This window comes from Phacochoerus africanus, chromosome 3, assembly GCF_016906955.1.
Source record: "Phacochoerus africanus isolate WHEZ1 chromosome 3, ROS_Pafr_v1, whole genome shotgun sequence".
Taxonomy (NCBI): domain Eukaryota; kingdom Metazoa; phylum Chordata; class Mammalia; order Artiodactyla; family Suidae; genus Phacochoerus; species Phacochoerus africanus.
This window is the reverse complement of record NC_062546.1, coordinates 81,931,928-81,952,457: the sequence shown is the minus strand read 5'-3', so window position 1 is coordinate 81,952,457 and position 20,530 is coordinate 81,931,928. Positions and strand designations below refer to the sequence as shown.

Below are 20,530 nucleotides of genomic sequence, written 5' to 3'. Positions count from 1 at the left end.
TCCTTTTCTCCTCTGTCATCTGCACCACAGCTTCCAAGAGGTGTGGGTTTTTCTTATCACCATTTTATGCGTGAAGAACCTGAGGCTCAAGAGATGTGAGGTAATTTGCTCAGGGTCCCACAACTGATAAGGAGCAGAGCGAGGTTGTAAAGCCAGGTCTGCTGACTTCCAGGTTCATAGTCTCAGCCCCTCACAAGGCCGGCTGCCTGCAGGTTTTGGCACCTGAGTGTGGGCAAGTCAGCGGAGTATGGTTAAGTGTGCTGCATCATCCTCTTTCCTGATGCCTTTTTGTGCTTCTGCAGATTGAACCGTACATGCCGTATGAATTCACATGTGAGGGGATGCTCCAGAGAATCAACGCCTTCATCGAGAAGCAGGTAAGTCTCCTCAGAAGGCCCCCGTCCTGCCGTGTCCGGCTTCCCATTACCCCAGAGGACTCTGGCGAACAGCGAAGAGCTCACCATGTTTCTGTGGTTATTGCCCTGCTTTGGAGAACTCCACAAGTGAGATCAGGGCTTCTTGAAATTCTAAAGTATGAACTGTCATGGTCACCCAAAGTCGTCAGTCTGTCCTTGGGCTAAGAATGTTCTCTATGATGGTGGAAGGACAAATGGATACTTAAGGAAGGGTCTGAAAGGTCAAGATAAAAATGTCCTTCCCCCTCAGACCTGTGCCCTGTGGCTCTAGGGGCCTCACACAGACTTGGGTGCAGAGGGGGCCAGAGACACGGCTCCAGATGTTCAGTGACTCTAAATATGTTAGGACTCTTTCATAGTCTTTCAAACATTTTTAAAATAGGACCCCTTTTCAAATGAAACTTTACATAAAACCCAAGTATATAAAACAGATGAAAGCTTCACTTCCAAAGCAGGAAAGGGTTCTCAGGGTCCCTCCACCCCCAGCAGAGTTGGGAAACTATGCCTTGTACTCATAGATGTAAAGGCCAAAAGTGTCATTGTCACCATTTTGTAACATTTTAATTTCTTAGGCTTCAAAAGCAACACAGAACTAGAAATAGGCAGGCTGAGAACCCCCGTGGGCCGGGGGATATGAACTCCTTGACCAGATGCCAGAAATAAGGGGCCCTTCTAAAAGGGCAAAGCAGACAGAGCATCTTGGGACGATCAAGGGATCTTGACACAGTAGGGGATGAGGACTCTAAACGCTGAAAGGAGAAATGGCGTGTTGGAAGTGGAAGTCGGCACAGATTATAGGCCAAGGCAGTTTTCAAAGGAAAGATTTGAGGCCACAGACTCTGGTGAGCAGCAGACAACCCTGAGTACAGCTGCGGGACAGAGGCTTCGGGGAGCCATGTCTGATGTTCGGAATTTTTGTTACCGGCAAGAGAGAGAGCAGTGTATCCAGCTCCCTGGTCCCAGCCCCACTGCCAGGACTTCCTAGTTGTGTGACTTGGACGTGTTAGTTTCTTCCCCTTTAAAATGAAGATTATGATAGAAGCTGATGTGAGGATCAAATGAGCTATGCACATGCAGTGCTTAGAACAGGGCCAACACGTGGTGCTCAACATTAATGCAGATAAAGACAGACTACCTCTGTTGATGATTTAATACATTATACATAATTGTGTAATATTCTTGTGCATTATTATATAACATATTTTACAATATTACTCACCAGACCTTACCCCCAAGAGCTGAGTATTTAAATCACTATCTCACTCTTTATATGACCCCCAACTTAAGCATGCCATTAGCATCATCCTAGCTCCAGCAGCCCTTTATGTACAGACTTTATGGCAGCATGTTCTGGTGCACTAGCTCATTTATCTTCACAGTAACACTGGGAAGGGGCAATCATCACCCCATTCTCTGGATAATGGGGATGGAGGCTCGGTCACAGGGAATCAAGGTTTGAAGCTGGTTTCGTCTGAACCCAGGCCAGCAGTGTTGCTGGGGTCTCAGGTGAGGGCAATTGGCCCCAGAGCTCTACTTCCCATTTCTTTGTCCTCAAGGAGCTTCTGGTCCTTCCTGAAGGTGCAGACGGAGCTGCTGGGCTTCTCCTGCCAATGGGATTTAATACATTCCAGGTTTTACAACCCTCCCCGGAAGCTGAACTCTGACCAGGACCCCTCCAGCTGCTTCCAGAACCCACTTCCTCCTTTCCCATTTCCACTTCCACTCAGGAAAAACAGTTACTCACCACCACGTACAGAAAGACTCTTTATCACATTTAGTTGAAGGCTTTCTTTCTTCTCTAAGACTCTTGAATCCCAGCTAGTCCTTAGAAGTTCTCACGTTCCCTGGTCTCTGGGAATCTTGGTTTCCTTTCAGACATGATGGTTCCGTTCCCCAAGCAGACCTTGGCAAAGGCCCCGTGATGCAGGGCCACATCCTGCTCGTTGCCCTGTATATGCCAGTGCCTAGCCCCCTGCCCGAGGCGGAGTAGGTGCACCAAAGCTGAAGAATGAGTACGTGAATGAGAAGGCACGTGAGTGCCAGGGACCAGGAGGCTCATCTTGGTCCTTCTGATGTGGAAGGCATGCTACAAACATTGGCTTCTGGAGAACATGCTCGTGAACCTGCCCTTTCACACTCCCTCCTGGGTCTAGATTGTTTTATGCAGAGCTCTGTGGTGCATAGAAATCCAGGGATTTCTTTTTCCCCTGCTCTTGTTTTTCATTCATCTGCTCTACAAATATTTGTCAGCTGGAAGGGGCTGCAGACTGTGCTGTGTGTTGGGGAAGAAGATGGTCCGAGGTTGAGTCCCTGTCCTCAGGTAGCTTCAAGGTTCCCAGAGAAGCTGGTCAAGTCCACAGGCAATTCTGCTGCCATCGGTTATGGCCCATCCTAACGACCACCCCAGATGCTTTGGGATCACATAACTTGGGCTCCAGGGAGGGAAGGGAGAGTCTGTAGAGAAGCATTTTGCAGGACATGAGGCCTGAAGGCAAAGTGGGGGTACAGAGAGGTCAAGATGCAAAAACCTGGAGGGAAAAAGAGAAATGGTGGTGAATTATTGGAAGTTTATCTACGATGGAAAGGAAAGATGATGATGTGAGAGATGGGATTGGAGGAAGAGCCACACTGGGAAAAGATGCCGAGGCTCTGCTGAAGAATTCAGATTTGATGCCGGAACAGGAGGAGGCTAAAGAGAGGTTCTAAGCCAGCACTGAGGCAGAAATGCTGTCAGATTGGGTGGGGTTTTTTGGTTTGTTTGTTTTGTCTGTTTGTTTTGCACCCATGGTATATGGAAGTTCCCAGGCTAGGGGTTGAATCAGAGCTGCAGCTGCCAGCCTACATCACAGCCACAGCAACACAGAATCTAGGCTACATCTGCCACCTACACCGAAGCTCACGGCAATGCTGGATCCTTAACCCACTGAACAAGGCCAGGAATTGAACCTGCATCTTCATGGATGCTAGTCCGGTTCATAACCCGCTGAGCCACAACAGGAACTCCCAAATTGGTTTTAGAAAAGTCACCCTAGGAATCTTATGTTTGGCACATTTCTTATCCAACCTTCTCTCAGTGCTGATAAATGAGCAATAAAGGGGCCTATCTGAGTTTACCCCAGGCCTCTATGGAGGGTTTCTCAAAGCCATAATATTCCCCAAACTCCAGAGGGAAATAAGGAAACCAAGACCCTATGGGTTCACAGATTCAGTCTTTTGCCTCCAACGATTAGCTTCAGGCTGTATTATTTTAGAGCTTGGGGTGTTCGTTATTTTTGCAGCTAAAAGAATAATCTTCAAAGAGCAGTGCCAGGAGAGAGGGTGTTTCTGGTATGAACAGGAAAGCCTCAAGCTCCAAGGGGTGGTGGCAGCACACGCTTCCTGTCTCTTAAACTGCAGGCACACCACAGCCCTAATTAGGCTGATCTGTGCCTTCACAGTCCTCTTTGTGATCTGCTGAGGGAATAAGGAAGCTTTTATCCCAGAACCCTTTCAAGGTTGTCTACCATGCTCGCCCCAGGCAGCAGGAGCCAGAGGAAGCCAATTGACAGCAATTGAGAAACCCCAGGCTTCAGTGTACACTCTGAGCGATTGACAGCAGGAAATCTACCCCACCAGCCTGGGCAGCGCCCAGTAGGAAAGAATCCTGGCTTTAGGGAAACCACCCGATTTTCCCCTTAATGCCCCTCCCCCCCCACACCAAATCGTTGATTTGCATTGCACGCCCTCTTATATCATCTCTCTCAAAGAGGCTTTCTCTCCAGCATCCGGAGTTGGGCCCAAGGAGAAAATCTCTTACAATCTAAGATAACAACCTGAGTCGTAACCTGAGAGTGTTTAGGCCTGTTGAGGTTCTCATTATGCATTTTGTGGGAAAGACACTGGTATTTGCCTCAGGCCAGAGAGTGGAGCAGGTTCTTTTGGAGGAATGATGATGTTCAGATTGGTATCTGAAAACCATACATAGGTTCTTCAACCCTGTTTTCTACTTCCTGTAAAGACCTTTCAATACTATACAGGATGCTTGTGCTCAGATGATTTTGCCAAGAACTGTGTAATTGATGTGAAAAGCACTCTGGAGATATGGAGGGAAGAGGAGTTAACTCCCAGAGCTGTAGTGGAATCAGCTTCAGCTCCTGGGGAATCTGGCTCTCCAGGGCCCATCCTGAACTCCGTGGAGGCATGTTCTAGATACAAGGACAAGCCTGGTAGTGAATCTGGATAGTCCAGAGGAGGGGGAAGGGTGGAGGTGCCACATAGCAGGGAACGAGGGAGAGGAATCGGGGGGAAGCTTGGCAGCCGCTTTACTCTTTTGAAAAGTCAGTGGCCCCTGTCGGCTCAGCCATTCCTGAATCCAAAGATGCTGGGTGGGTAATGCTGATGCACGGGACCCTGGTGTCCGGCAGCCAGCCTCACATCCTGTCTCTGCCCCCTCTCTCTCTCTGTGACCTCTCTGTGTGGTTTCCTTTTCTGGGCAATGGGGATACTGCTACCTATCCCATAGCTGGTGGAGGAATCAATAGATGACTACATGCTTAAGGCTAAGAACAGTACCTGGCACAGAGTAGGTCCTCTGAAAGCCTTAACTACTTGCCGCTGCAGGAGCAGAGAAACTAACTGGGCTGTGTTTTTTAAAACAGCTTCATTGAGGTATAATTTACAAACTCTAAAATTCACTCCATGTAAGCATACAATTCAGCAAATTTTTTTAGTAAATTGATAGAATTGTGTAATTACTTCCACAACTAGTTTTATAACATTTCCATCACCCCCAAAAGCTCTTTTGTGCCTATATACAGTAAATCCTATCTTGCTCCCCCAGCCCCAAAAAAGCACTGAGCTGTGTTCTGTCTCTGTAGATTTTCCTTCTCTGGGGATTTCTCAGCATAATGTTTATGAAGTTCATGCACATGGTAGCTTGTGTCAATACTTCTTTCCTTTGTCATTGCTGAATAGTATTCCAGTGTATGGATAGACTGCAGTTTATTTACCCATTCTTCGATTGATGGACATTTGGGTTATTTCCACCTTTTGGCTCTGTGAGACAATGAGTTCTCCCTTGAACATTTGCATGCATGCAGATGTTTGCTTTTGTTTCTCCCAGTGGACTCCTAGTGGTAAAAGATATGGAATGTGGGGGGTTTATGCCTAACTCTTTCTAGAATGATCTTGTTGGCTTGTTGATCTAGAAAGATCATCATAGAGATTAATCACCACAGCCACCTTATGTCTTGCCCACTGGAAACACAAATTCATATCCAGTGCTGGGAATCAGCCTCAGAGGCCGCCAGTGGACAGAGTTCACCCCTACTGAGGACAGCACAGGCTGAAAATGATGGGTAGCAGCAGGCAACTGAACTGTGTTTAATCCAGTCAGTCACGGTGTATTGAACACTTTTTCTGTGCTTGACCCTGGATTTCCCAGCTATAACATAAATAACACATGTTTCCCTTACCCTTCACATAGCTGGCTTGAACTTTGCCCCAACTCTAATTCCCTGACCTTGAACCTACCCACCCCCCCCCCCCCCCCCCCCTTTTTTTTTTTTTTTTGCAAATTCATGACCTTACTTCCATTAGATCCTGTCTTCTTCCTTCCAGGCAATGTCTGTTTCCACAGAAACCTACTTGCACCTGATATGTCATAGACATAGTAACTCAGTGGTATGGCCAGATCTCCACTCTGGGGGTAGAGGGCTCATGGACAAGAGCCCATCACATACAACCCAGAGAGAGGGACAAGGCAGCCCTCCACATAGCGCTTCTCTCCTAGGGAGCAGCCACCCTCCTGCCCCAACCTCAGTCTTCTCTAGCCCTTTCGATATTTGGTGAATAACATTTTCTACATGCTGTTTCTACCTAGGCTTTGTTACAAAGGCAACATCCTTTTTCACCATATGTTGTGTTCATTGGTCCCGAACATTAATTTTTCTCAAAATTTGTTGATTAATAAATCTTACAGTTACTGCAAGAAAATTTCAGTCAGGCAAATTTAGGGAAATTTGGTGACTGGTTGAAATAATTGTTAGGAATACATATGTTCTGTGCTTTATGTGGGCTCGTTAAAATTACTGTTTATGTCTCTTCTCTTGGTTGGAATGTTACCCTTTTCTACTTCTAGTCTCCAAGCCCCAGGATGCCAAAACTATTCAATGCATTTCAACAGCTCTTTATCGAGCACCAATTATTTGCAAAGCACCATGTTTACGATAAGCCACTAACTCCTATTTAGCCTACAAAACCCAGCCCAAAAGTCCCTATTCACTGGAAGCCTTTTCTGATTGCTACCCTTACCCCTCTTCCTTTCCCCAGAGTTATTTCTCTCTCTCCTCTCAGTGGCCTTTGCATCCTGTTTGGACATCTATTTTGTACTATTCTGTAATTTTGTCGGACTCTCTTACTAGGCTGAGCCTTTGAGCCCAGAGACTGTCTCAACCACATGCATATTTCTAGCACCCAGAGCATAACAGTCACTTGTCAAGTTTTGAATGAAATGCATGAGAGGACCTTCAAAGCCACCATATGACAAAAGCATTTCATGGAGGTTTGCTGGACAATGATGCATGGGTCTGGTCTGAGGCCATTCTCTGTCTCCTGCACTGTTGTGTAACTTCCTAAGCATCTCTCCATCTCTGCTTCTGCTCCTACCTTCTGCTCTCAGCTCATCAGATTCTGTCACTCCTCTGCCCAGAACTCTCCAGTGGCTTTCATCTCACTCCAAGGAAAAAACCAAGGCTCCCAAAGCTCTGGGTGCTCCCAGATCCCATTTCCTCCTACTTCCAGCCACCAACAAGCACATGCTGTTGAGGCTGCCTGGAACTCCCTGCCCCTCCTGGGACCTGCTCGATGCTCCGTTGTCAGAATCTTCCATCCTGGTTTGCCTCTACCCGCTCCATCCTTCCCAAGTGCTCAGGTGACACACTCCTTCCCTTCCTCGGGTCTTTTCAGGAATGGTACCCTCTCAGTGATGCCTTATCTGGACACCTTTTCCCCACCAGTCTCTATTGCTTTTCTTCACTTCATTCTTATTTGGAGCAGTTATCACCTTTTAATATATTACATATCTTTACTTATTTTGTTTCTCTTACTCCCTCACTGAATACAAGCTCTATAAAGGCAGGTGTTTTGGTTCCTCTTCTTTGGTCACCAGGTCGCCCCTAAGGGCCTCTCTTTGCGGGGGTACCAGGTTACTTCCCATCCCATCACGCATCCTCAGACTGTGTCTCGAGCTGTTAAATCTGTGTGTTGTCATTGTTGGTTGAAAACAATGACACACCATTCATGCCCTCTATCAAGACCACATGGAAAGTGTCTTTGGAATTAGGGCAGAGGGAAGAGGACAGCTGGTGAAGGTGGGCTTTCAAGGGCAGAGGTTCTAAATAGCTTGATACCATCATCGTGGATGCTGATACGAATGAACAGCCCTCATTGCCATCCAGTGCTATCTATGCATGGGAAGCTGGTGGGTAGGGAGGTGATGACCTGGGCCAGGCCAAGTTCTAGCTGAGCCAGGTTCCAACCCATGTCTGACTCCCGCCTCCCGCCCCTCACTGCTCTCTCATTGCCAGGTGTGTCCCTTTGGTGGGACTGCTAGGGATCCCCCACTCACACCCCTGGTCCCCTGACTGATGGTTTCCTTGTCATTGCAGGATTTTTGCCACGGGCAAGTGATGTGGCCGCCTCTCAGTGCCCTGCAAGTGAAGCTTGCTGAGCCCGGGCAGTCCTGCAAGCAGGTGTGTCAGGAGAACCAGCTCATCTGCGAACCTTCCTTCTTCCAGCATCTCAACAAGGACAAGGACATGCTGAAGTAAGTGCTAGGGCATGGGAAGGGCTGGCTCAGCCCCCGGCTCGCCTCCCAGTTAGAGCTGGGTTGAGAGGGATGAGGATCTCATTTCTAGGCTTGCGGGCTGGTGGAGTAAGACAAGGAAAGGGGAGCAGGTTACAGCGTAACACCCCACACACACCCAGAGTGAGTTGGCTCGGCATTTGTATTGTTAGGTAAAGTCACCTGGCCTGCTAATACATTTTGGAATTCCAGTGGGGGTGTGGGATTTGCGTAAAGGAATGCCAAGTCAGGGCTTTGAGATGGTGGGCGGTGCTCATAATGTTGTCCCCAGAACCATAAGCATGGGCAGAGCAGCTCTGAGGTCCCCTGGCTACAGCCAGGTCCCCAGATGGCCCCTAGCAAAGTGACAGTCTTGGACCTCAGAGTCAAAAAGGAATGAAAACTATGGGCAGGGAGCTGCCCACAGTGAATTCCCCTGCCTCTTCCCCTCCTGCAGCCCCATTCCCTTTTGCACATTATTCCGGCCCCTTTGGAACAAGGGGCATCTCAGGGGTTGTGAACAGGCCTGGATCTGCCAGGTCCCTGTGTTGGGAGGGGACTCAGGGTGTTAGGTCAGAGCGCACTGGAGTGGGTGGGGGCTTCTGTATTGCTGGCATTTTTCCCCTCATGCTACTCGCATTACTTTCAGTGATGCCACCCATTCCCTTCACAGTGGCTTTTTGAGTTTGGTATTTGCAGTTTCCAGGTTTCCACGTGAGGCTTCTTCTGGCCTGGGACTCCTGATCCCTGCTCTGATAGTTATTGCACCCACCCTGGGCCACAACCCAGTTAATTACCTGCCACCCCCACCCAACCTTCATAGCTCCCATGAATGTTTTCCCTAAGGGATTGGCCCTGCCAACTCTAGACCTTCCACAGACCAGTGTTTCGGCCTCAGGCCTGAAGCTTGCCTGTCCCTGTTCTGGTGTCATGCCCCGTTAGAGCGTGGCTGGCCACTGTGCTTATTTGTGCACAGTGGCCTGAGCTGGCCTGGTCCTGCCTGTAAGTCTCATTAGCCTCAGGTGTGGTATAAAACCCTCTTTCGAGAGAGAGCATGACCTTGAGCATCTCGCCTGCAAGGATGCTCCCCTGAATAGGGATGTTAAGGGCTGCTGGTTTTTCACATTCTTCTCATGGGAAGACCACGTTCAGAGGCCCCTCAATTCCACCATCAGAGCAGAGGCCAGACCAGCAGAGTCGGTTGGTGGTCTGCCCTGCGGCCACTGAAGCCTTATGAGTGCGACCTCTGGTCAGATGTCTGGGGAGGGTCCAATGGTGCCAGGAGCTTCCCTCTCCAGAGCACGAGTCCCAAAATTCTAGGCCCAGGAGGAGCTTCCACTTATTCATTTTATAGACAGCTCCCACACCAAGAGTTCTTCTGAGAACCCCGAGTATCCCCCTCTGCTTGAGCAGAAATCTGGATTCACTGGGCTAAGACTGCACAACTATTTAAGTGTAGCCTGCCCCCCCGCTGGAGGAGAAAACCCCGATGAGACCCCTTAATAGCATGAGCCTTCCGGGCCAGGCCAGAAGCAGAGCTCCCGTGTTTGAGGCCTGGCTCACAGAGGCCCCAGCCAGTCCACCCATCTCGGGGTCAAGGGCTTGATCCAGTGGAAGGACAGGGAGGGGAGCCAGTGGACCATTTCTGTGTTCCATCCATTTTCTCACCTGTAAAATGGGCACATCCTGGGTGATGGTGAGATCATGTCCAGCCAGTGATAAAGACAGAGCAGAATAGCCCATTCTTCCTGAGAGTTTGGGCAGAGGAATTGGTCTGAGGCCACCAGGTCAAATCTAGAAAAGCCAGTGCCCTCTCTGTCCACCCTGTATTCATGCCCAGCCTGGGAGGGAGAGCAGACCTTGGTGTGGGGTATCCTACGGCCAGGCCCTGGGCCAAGGGGTTGTTCAACCCACCCACCCTGGTAGTAGATGTGTAGGTTTTCTCCCTAAAAGGCAGCCATGGATGCTAATTTTGCAACAAAGCCGCCTGAAATTAATTCTCCGAACATAAGAGCCCTATTGAATGCCTTGCTTCTGCATTTGTAAATACTGATAATGTTGTAAAAGCCCGGCTCTCTGCCGAGTGCCTCCTCAGTGAGGCAATCCTGGCTTATCCATATTCATGGCCAATTAGCAGCAAGGCTCCTCCAAGCGCTGCTCTTTCTTCTCCGGCTTGGGGCCTGGTTCTCAGTTTAAGCTTCTCTCATCTTTGGGCATCCATGACCTTGAAGAACCACGTGTCCTCACCGTGCAGTGTGAATTGACGTGACATAGATCAATCCCTCTGGAGCATCCTGGGCTGTCCACTTGAATGTCAGCTTGAATTGGGGAGGCCGGCAGCTGGTCTTGGAGCTCCCGTCCAGGCATCCGTGGTGGGAGGGATGGCAAGACAGCCATACACTCCTGTGCACAGAGCATGTGGGATTCAGTTGGGACTTGACCTGACCCAGACCAGGGCTGGAGGGGCCAGAAGCTGGAAGTCCTGGGAAGAGCTAGATTCCATCCATGCTACCATGGCCCAGGGCAGGGAGACCTCCTTCATACTTCTTTTGCTACCTTTTCAAGTCATACCTTCCTCTTCTTCTTTTTTTTTTATTTATTTTTTTTATTTTTGCTTTTTAGGACTGCACCTGTGGCATATGGAAATTCTCAGGCTAGGAGTCAAATCAGAGCTGCGGCTGCCAGCCTACGCCACAGCAATGTGGGATCCAAGGTGCATCTGCCACCCATGCCACACCTCACAGCAATGCTGGATCCTTAACCCACTGAGCAAGGCCAGGGATCAAACTCATGTCCTCATGGATATTAGTCGGGTTCATTACCACTGAGCCACAATGGGAACTCCTCAAGTCGTATCTTCTAAAATATTAAATTACTGAGTTTGGGGTGGTTTTTATTTGAAGAAGAGGAATTTGAAACCAGGAAGCCTAGATTGTGAGTGCTTTGGCTCCTGTGAAGCAGGGGGGGGGGGGCACAGCCCTGAGTCAGAGTGGTGACCAGGGAGTTTGGGGAGACATGGATTCGGGGTGGGATGAGCAGGGTAGGGCTAAGGGAGATGGACGCTTGGGCAGGGGGGATGGGAGGAGGAAGACGGGCAGATGGGGTCCTGGATGGATCTGCATGTGGGGAGGGGCGGAAGGCTTCTGTCCTCTCAGGAATCAGGCCACCCAATGGGAAGTTGGGCTTTGCCCTTTTCTTCTTCAAAATCTGTAAACTCTGAATCGAGGACTGAGGAGTCTCAGAAGCCCCTGCTCCCATCCTGTCAGAGAAGCTGTTGAGGCTCACTGGAAAGAGGTAGCAGTTCAGGGGTGTAGGGGGGAAAGGACACAGTGCTGTGCTGGGAGTCTTAGTGGGAGTGTGTGTGTGAGAGAGTGTGAGTGTGTGGCACAGACATCTCAGGAACAGAGAGGCAGAACAGCAACACACGTGCCCTGAAAAGGCGCAGGGCCACGTGGGGGACGAGGACACGCTCTAGCCACTGGGAAGGGGACCGTTGCTCACTAGCTCAGCAAGGATGAGGGAGGGGCTGCCCTGACCACCCGGGGCTGTGGGACAGGGACCTGCAGCTGATAGAAGGGTGAGCTCTCCAGGTCAGGAGCTGGGTCATATGTAAAAGTGGCTCCTGCATCACTCACTTAACCTCAGCAGAGCTGCCTGGGTCAGTCACCTAAGGATTCTGGGAACAGCTTCTGTTTCAGTGCTTTTTGGTGGTCTTTGGACATGGACCTTGCACAGGCTGCTTCTGCTGCAGCCTCGCTTGAGAGGTGCTCACGGTCATGTGCACACGTGCTCGTGGCCTAGGAGGCTGGGTCTGGAGTCCAAGTCCAGGTAACCATGGCCAGGAGCAAGAGGCCGTCTTCCAGGTTCCTGACAGCTCTCCCTGTTGCCCTGGGGTCAGACTAGTTGTGGAGGTTTCCACGCCCCTGACTAGCAGGGTACCAGGCAGCTGGCTTGAGTTAAAACACAGCAGCTGTTGCAATTCACCTAAATAAATAAATAAATAGAGTAAGCATAAATCTGCATCCCAAGGCCACACTCCTATTGGAAACTTTTACTGCACCATTGAGCTCCGGGGACCCCTTTTTGTCTTGGCTGGGAGGAGTATCCTGTGAAGGACCTGGTGGCCCCTGTCTCTGACTCATTTGTTCCTTTAGGAAATCCATAAAATCCCCATTTCCTGCCCTCGCAATGACCTTAACCCTCTGGGTGTCTCTGTCTCCTGGCTGGTACACTTAACGCCAAGGGGTGCTAAGATGGTTGGAGAAGTTGCAAAGCTTCCTGGTGACTGCAGGAGCAAACTAGAGGGGGCGCCACCCTCCTGAGCACCCAGAGCAGGCAGGCAGCCTCAGAGCTCTCACCCCGGCAGATGTGCTGGGCAGCACTGGCTTAATGTTGCCGAGGTGGCAGGCACGCTCAGGCAGTCCATTGGCGGGAGGAGGACAAGAGGGCACAGGAGAAGTGAGGGGTCTGGTGCTCTCCCCCCAACATTCAGAAGCTTTCCAGAAGCAGCAGGAAACCTTAGGCTCCCCAGCTGATCCCTCCCTGTCAGCAAGGATCAAGACTTACGTGAACAAAGCAAAACAGAGATGGGTGGCATGTGCATGAATTTACTCTGTAGGGCCAGGGCAGAGCCTGCCAGGGCGGGCTGATCACAGTGGTGATGGGAACCAGGATAGTTCTCGTGTGCTGAATAGTCACCCAGAGTCAGTCTCTGCCGACTACCTCTCTAACCATGAATTTAATTCCTGCACTTTCCCCGTGGGTTAAGGCGTTCACAGAGGCTCAGTCATTGGTCTAGGGCTATACAACTCCTAAGAGACAAAGCCAGGACTCAAACTCAGATCTGCCTGGCCCTCCAACACCACCTTCTCCGACTGGTCCCCTCCAGGCATGCAGGACTTGGGGGCTGGCTGGTGACATTGCCTTGTTCTGAGGGAGCCAAGGTGGGTGGGACCAGGGTACCAGGTAAGAGGAGATGTGGTGGGGCTCTTCTTTGAGATGAGGGGTCAGCATTGTTGGGAACAGGAACCTCTGAGTCTTCTTATCACACCCCCTCCCCCAGGCAGTGGTCCCAGCCTGAGGAAGCAAAGCCTCAAGTAGGGCTTTACCCTACTGTAAGGTGAAGATGGCAGAGGAGAAAGAACACAGGCTTGGAATCAGGCCCTGAACTCCATCCCTGCTCTGGGCCTCCAGAAACTTGAAGCACTTATCCCAAGGGCTGTGGGTGGGGAGGGCGGGGACGGGGAGGCGTGGTTACAGTCACTGCAAGCGGCTGCAGAGTGCCTCAAGTCTCCTGCAGCAGCACCTTCTTCCAGGAGACCATCTGCTCTCCAGCGGGAGACTAAGGTCATATCATGAGAATCTCTTTAAGCCATTAACTTGAAACTTAAACCCAGTTTTAAAAGTATGTAAACAATGCATTTCTTTGCCCCAGTCTCACTCCTCAGAAGTGTTCATAGTTAAGTCTGTAGTATGTAGCCTTCTCGGCTTCACACACACACGGTCAATACACTGTACATCTGTTTTGTTATTTGCTTCCTGGAGGACAGCTCTCAAGCTAGTGCTTGCATTTCTACCTCTTTTGTCCAGGGCTGCAAAGGAGCCGTAGTTGATTGAGCCGTTCCCTGCTTGCTGAGTATGTGGTTATTTCCATTTTTTCTCTGTCACAGACGGTGCTTCACTAAGCAGCCTTGAACACATACCCCCGCCCCCAACACACACACACGTCCAGGCACACCCATGTTTTCCTCAAGCCTGGATTCCAGAGGCGAGAACAGTTGGGTCAGAGGGTGGCTGACGATCATTCTACCACAGGAGCCCTAGACATGCTCCCCACACCTCAGGGCGGGCGGAAAGAGCCAGAGATGTGGGCAGTCACTGCATCTCAGCTCCATGTGCCTTTCTTTTCCTCCCCAGGTATGAGGTGATCTGCCAAAGCTCAGAGCTGGCCAAGGACATCCTGGTGCCCTCCTTCGACCCCAAGAGCAAGCACTGTGTGTTTCAAGGTGACCTCCTGCTGTTCAGCTGTGCTGGTGCCCACCCCAGGCACCGGAGGATCTGCCCCTGCCGGGACTTCATCAAGGGACAGGTGGCGCTCTGTAAAGACTGTCTATAGCGGGCCCCCAGCTCCGCCCCCTGTGCTCTACTGGGGAAGACAGTGGCTCCAGCCCCTGGGGGCAGGACCAGGGAGCAGAAGTCATCAGGGGCTCTCACCAGAGCCTGAACTTTCTGGTGGAAGGTCTCCATTTGCTGTGGCTCCTGCTGTGGTCAGCATCCCAGTGGGGTTTTTCACCAACACAAAACGAGAGCTGACATCAAGCTGGGAGCCTGGCTTTCTCCCTGGCGCACCTTCGTTTTTAATTCTGGAGGAGCTACTGTAGGGAGACTGACTGTGCAGCTGCTCCAGGGTAGAAAAAGAATCTTAAGATTCATTTAAACAAAACAAAACCAGAGGAGGAATTGAGCTGATCGGAAAGAACTTTGGACGGGAACATTCCTAAACCCATTAACTTATTTATTTGGGAGGGAGGGAGGGGAGCTGGGGAGGGCAAAGAGGGACTGATCACATGTCTCGTTGCTTCTTTGATTTTCCACTGGTGGCCATCCACCTTCACGATAATATTCCTGCTGTCTGCTCTGGGCAGGGTGCTCGTCGGGGTGCTGGTGGCATGCTTGAGGGCAGCTGTGGAGACCTAGCTCCTCCAAGTGGATGATGGCAGAACAGAAAATAATCTTGTGTGCTTGACAGATGGCAGCTAGGGGGCAGGCACCCCCCTGGGTGTGGGCGGACGTGTCTGTGTGGTCCAGAAACCCCAGCCAGGGACCAAAGATGGGCTGCTTTGCAGTGAAGGTGAAAAGCTTCTTTCCTCTGTCCACTCCTCCCCCCAAAAAAACCACACCCACACACTCCTTGACCATAATTTCTAGTTAGGGTTCCTTCAGGGAAGAAATGCAAGATTGGGGGAATGACATTTGCCAACTTGTGGCAAATTCACTCTCCCTCCTGTACCACTAGAAGGAGGAAAGTAGAAATAAGGGGCTAAAGGAGCTACCCTTAGACTTGGAGGTCATGCTCTTTATGCCTTGAGAGGTTGTCTTTCAGCTATTTGGATAGGAGTAAAGTTGGTCCCTAGGAACCAGTGGTACCACCAGAGCTGGGCTCCAGACAGGTGGCTTGTGTTATATTCCCTCTAATGTCTGACGTCACCAAAGTCCAGGGAATGGGGCTCCTGGTGAACTTGATGTTGGCTGGGGGGAGCAAGGGCAGGCCAGGCAAGGATGAATGTGCAGGGTCCTGGACACTTACCTGTGAGTGTGGGTGTGGCTTGCAATGGGGTAGGATCTGATGCTGGCGCTTCCTCCAGGCACAGTATTCTGAGGGGTGAACCGGTTGGCAGGTTGGACCAAACCATGGAGTCCTTATGCACTGCTTTTGTGTGAGTTCTCAGCCCCTCTGCACCCCCTACCCCCCCACCCCACCCCACCCCATTTCATTGCTTTACATATATACATGTGTGTGTTTCCTATGAAGCCCCTGGTGTCTCTGTGCTGATAAGAGTGACCCCTCTTCTCTCTCTGGCAGAATGTCCCCATTATGAGCTGTCCGTGATCTGCCCAGCCTTCACTGATGGTTCTGAGTGCCTTGGTCGCCTAGCACTGTGCACCATGCCAGCATGCCATGGGGGCAGCAGCCAGGCTCTGCCAAGCAGAACAGATGGGCAAGGCCAGTGGCTGGGTAGGCCTTCAGGACATGAGGTTAAAGTTAGAATTCTGCTTCCTGAGGACCAGAGGGAGTGTGAAGCCTTTAGGTATGGAAAGTTAGATTCCTCCTGCTTCTCGCTTTTCCTTGGGTATAAAATTAATATCAAATGAAAAGCCAGCCTTTTTTTTGGGGGGGGGGGACCCTTTTGGAGATCTTAATTGCACCTCCCATCTTAGAGAATAGGAGGGAGGGGAGGGCAGCCAGCATTTCCCCACCACAAAGGTGACCCACAAACACATGTGCCAAGGAGAATGCTGATGAGGAGGGCCTCTGCCCTGAGCATAGATGCAGGGTGCCCCTCACCAACTGGCTGAGAACAGCAACAAGGGCAGAAGTCTACAGGAAAGCCTGGTGATTTTGGTGTGAATGCCAGGGTGCTTTTAAGCTTTGCAAGGGCAGCCTCCTGCAGTGGGATGGAACAACTGCCATTCCTGCTGTTAGGAACTGCTTTTCCCTGGTTCTGGGCTTCCCGGCTGCAGCCTTGCTAGTGGGAATTTGCTTGAGCGCCCAGACTTGCACATTCCTGGGTCAGTGCTGCCCTCTCCTGGGCTCTTCTGGGAGCTTCCAGGACTAAGGAGGTGAGTGCAGGTGTTTGACCAGCAGGGGGAGCCTGTGAGCCAAAACCCACGTCCCCACGCTTTGCCAGATGAACCCGTTTTGCAGAGAGCTGTTAGAAGGAGCACAGAAACTCAGAGCAAGGAAGTTGGAAAGCCCTGTTCTCAGAAGGATGCTGTGCCATCCAGCCTTATGTTCCAGAAGTTGCAGGGATTGTTTGCTGGCTGCCCCTGAGCTCAGGGCCCCTCCGCCTTCCCAAGAATTCCTCTTGCCCATGTCAGGACCCGCTGATCAAGCAGCCAGGAGAGGACTTCCCCCATTGGAAGATCCCTCATTTCCCCCATTCCAGTACTGGCCTGAAATAAGCCAGAGTTCTGCCCAAAGGGTTGCAGCTCCTGGGGCAAAGAAACACACACTCCAGTTGTTAAGCATTATGAGTAGAGGTGGAGACACTGGATATATACTAGCTCCCAGGCCTCCACAAACTTGGCCCAAGTCTGGTCAGTGACACCCAAGAGGACATTGGTGTCATCTGCCCTGTGAGGAAGGTGTGCATTACCCGCCTGCCCTGGGAGAGAAAGGAGCCTCAGAGCGTGCACTGGGAGCTGGTGCCAGTCTTGATAGAATCCTGCACCAATTTGTAACTGATGGCAGTTCTACAGGGAGAGAAAGCTTCAATCAGAGTTAGTGTCTTCCTGTGTTCTATCTCTTATCTGTCGTCTGGTCTTTTTAGTTTTTGTACGTTTTTTTTCCTTAAATGAGCTTGGATTTTTTTTTCCTCCACTGTGATCCTAAGTTCTTAAAAAAAAAAAAAAAAAAAGTGAGGAAAATCTTTAATTTATTATAGGAGAGAAAGCTTTCCTTTGAAACGTAAAGACTTTCAGGAGTCAAAACTCCTGAAAGAGGAAACACACTTCTACTGCCAGTAAACACCTCATTTATTTTGTGTCTGTAACTTGATTTGCACATGTACAATTGGACAAACGTTTTGCATTTTTGCTTAGATTGGGTTTTTGTCACTGCTTAAGAGTTTACTTTTGTATTTGCTTTTATGTTTGGAAATACTGAGAGCCCTTTTCTTTGGTGATATTTATTGTTTCTCTGATGTGCCTTTTCACTTTTCTTTGGGGTCAGTCTTTGGAATCTGGGTTTTGCTGAAGAAAGATGCCTCCAGCTTGGAGCTAGGGCATGTCCTGGCATTGTCACGGGCAACTCAGGCTGGGGGCCAGAAACGCCTTCCAAGCCCCTCAGCCACAGCCTGCGTGCACAGACACCCCCCTGAAGGTGTAAGAGCCCCAAGAGAAGGACTGGCTTCCACGACCAGCCCACACCCTGACAGGCTGCTCCATCAGGCCTTTGTGTTTGTCTGGAAACTGCTGATGGACACGTCCCCGCAGTCCTGTGCTCCAAGCCACCCTGGCGCTGGCTGAGGGGCAGCCGTGCCTGAGACATGCCTGCCTGAGGGGAAGCTGCCCCACTGAGCTCATGGGAAGGACTGGCCCCAAACCCCTTCACCTGGTTAGCATGACAGAGGGGAAAGAATATGCACCCCCTCTTGCTTCCCTGCCCTGGCAAACATGGCAACTTCTCCCCAGTGCAGCTCACTGGTAGTGGAGGCCTGAATGCAAACGGCTGCAGTGAAACTGCTGTTTATGGGAAGGTTTAGTGTTTATTTAGACCAACCAAGGCAGGCGGCCCTATTCTCCAAGGTGGTTTACCTAGATTGTGTATGTAATTGGGACTTTGCCACCCTCTCCCATGCCTGCCACCACCCCCATCTTTTTTTTTTTTTTCTTTTTTTCTTTTTTAAGGTCTATTAACGACAGGCTCTGCTATGTTACTCTCCCAAGCCTGGATTGTTTTATTTATTGAAAAAATTTTCATTTCCACCTTGGCTTCATTCTAACCCCATCCTTCCCTCTGAGGCCACAGAGCACCTTCCTGGGAAGAGATGGACAGATGTAAAGCCACCCAGACTTCTTTGGGAAGGTGAGAATTTCCTAAAGCGGAGGGCAGGTTCCTTTCCTTCTCGTTGGCTTCAAGGGAAAAAAAAAAAAAGGGAAAACCAAGTTTTTCTAGAAAAGGCCAAATTAGCTGTTTAGTGTCAGATGCAGAAGACAATTACCCTAGCTTTCTTAGCACTTAGGGTTCTTGTGAGGATTCAGTGTTTAGCAGTGTCTGGCATAGAGTAAGCCCTAGTCAATGTTAAGTAGTGTTGTTATTTGCATTTCATAAAATTTGAGAGAAAAGAGCTGAGCTCACCTCCTATCACTGATTCCAAAGTAATACCTATAGGAAAAGACTAAGTTGATGGAAAGTTGTAGGAGTGACTGGTTTAGAACACCCAAGTCCCATGCCCACCCTGCTGATTGAAACATTATTGTGTGCAGGAATGCAGTGATTTGAAACTATGCCTGCCTTCAGCCCAGGTGGAACTGGGCTACAAGAAATTTGTAAACTGGAGATAAGGGGTGACCTTTGGCCACAGGCTGGATCCCACCCCACTGATACCTTCAAGCCCCTTCAAGGGTTTCTCTTTGCAGAAGTTTTTTGAGCTTGGAATTAAAATGAATTCTCTGACTGACAGACTGTCTGTCCCCTTAGAGTTATCTATCTTCCTCTAAAATGCAATAAAAGAGGCTTTTGTATTTAAAGGGAAAGGGAATGACCCAGTCCACTTAATCCTTCCCTGGGAAGTCCTTTTGCTGCCCCCTGCTGGCCAGGGTGGCTCTTCCACTGTCCAGTCCAGGAGGATCAGACTCCCGAGCTGGTGAGATGCTATGTTGCTATCAAATTAAAGTTTAATTCCACAGGGGTGGCAGGGCTCTTCAGAACTCCAAGAGGCTACTCCTGGCTTAATGATGTTGTCCCAAGTCACCCGAATGTCAGTTTGCTTTTTGTGTTATTAGGATTTCAGCCTCTTAACTTCCCTGTATAGATTTAGAATTTTATTTCCTCTCCTAGCTTGGCCCTATTCTGGATAGACTGTAGTTGTTGAAAATAGAGGAATGTGTTGGAGTCCAGTGTCTTAAAGATCCTTTGGATTCTCTGCAGCTGAATTGCAGTCTTATCCTTCTGTAAGTATTGGCATTTACCTTCTTCAAAGCATCATTTCCTCTATTTTCCCGGATTCTGTGGCACCTTAGGATTACACCCTGAGTCCCCTGCAGCTGGTGAGGCATGACAGGGACAGAAGGGTAACCCTGTCATCACATGGTGGGCAGGACCCTGTGTCTGTGGGGGTGGTCTGGGTGCCCAGAGCACTTGCAGTGCTGGAGTCTCCCTGGGACAGCCTGGCGGGAGCCTAGCACAGTCAGCCATGTCCACCGAGGCTCCAGTGGAGCAAACTTGGGAAACCTTTGCTCACTGTCCTGTCTAGCAGGACAAGCAAGAGTGGAACGATCGATGCCAAAGGAGAGGGTGACGTCCTTTCTGCTGTAGTTGCTGTCACAACCTCGATGTCTGTAAGCTAATGGCCGTTCGTGTTTATGTCTTCAACCAGCAACTGGTACGACCATTTTCTACTGTTCACTTCCGGGGTTAAGTAGTGCAGGAGTCTGCAAATAAGGTGGTGTTGTCCAATGTACTGTACCAGTGTAGAGAGCACTGCTTTGTTTTCCACTGTTGTAGAGAAAACTAGGGAGAACTTTATTTTTCAATAAACTTTTCTTGTGTGACGGGTAGCAGTGATTTTTTTTTGGGGGGGGGGCCGCCGGGTGGGTGCGGGGACACCAGCAGAACCAAGCCTAGCCGCCATCCAGCTTCATCCCCTAAGGCCAGCAGCCGCTGCATTTCACCACTTGCAAACACACTGCCGACAACGCCAATAGGAAGGTAGGTTTAAGGAACGCTGGGGGGCAGGGTGGCTTTCACTGGGGAACATTCCCTTAGGTCACAGCTACCGATGCTAATTTCAGAGCAGGCTCCCTGCCCTGTAACTCATGGAACTGGATTTTGCAAGTGGGCTTTTCTTCT

General features: G+C 50.1%; 1 protein-coding gene across 6 annotated transcripts in view; it reads left to right on the top strand.

The window, feature by feature from the left end:
• MGAT5 (alpha-1,6-mannosylglycoprotein 6-beta-N-acetylglucosaminyltransferase) overlaps positions 1 to 20,232 on the top strand; it is a 364,486-nt gene extending 344,254 nt beyond the window's left edge. For 5 of the 6 annotated variants that reach the window (XM_047772070.1, XM_047772068.1, XM_047772067.1 and 2 more), the window contains exons 15-17: positions 303 to 377; positions 8,063 to 8,220; positions 14,155 to 20,232. In XM_047772070.1, coding sequence (XP_047628026.1) covers positions 303 to 377; positions 8,063 to 8,220; positions 14,155 to 14,353 — 432 coding nt within the window. In that variant the 3' untranslated portion in view covers positions 14,354 to 20,232. The remainder of the gene's footprint in view (positions 1 to 302; positions 378 to 8,062; positions 8,221 to 14,154) is intronic. The other variant, XM_047772073.1, reaches the window with a different exon arrangement.
• Positions 20,233 to 20,530: the final 298 nt, after the last annotated feature.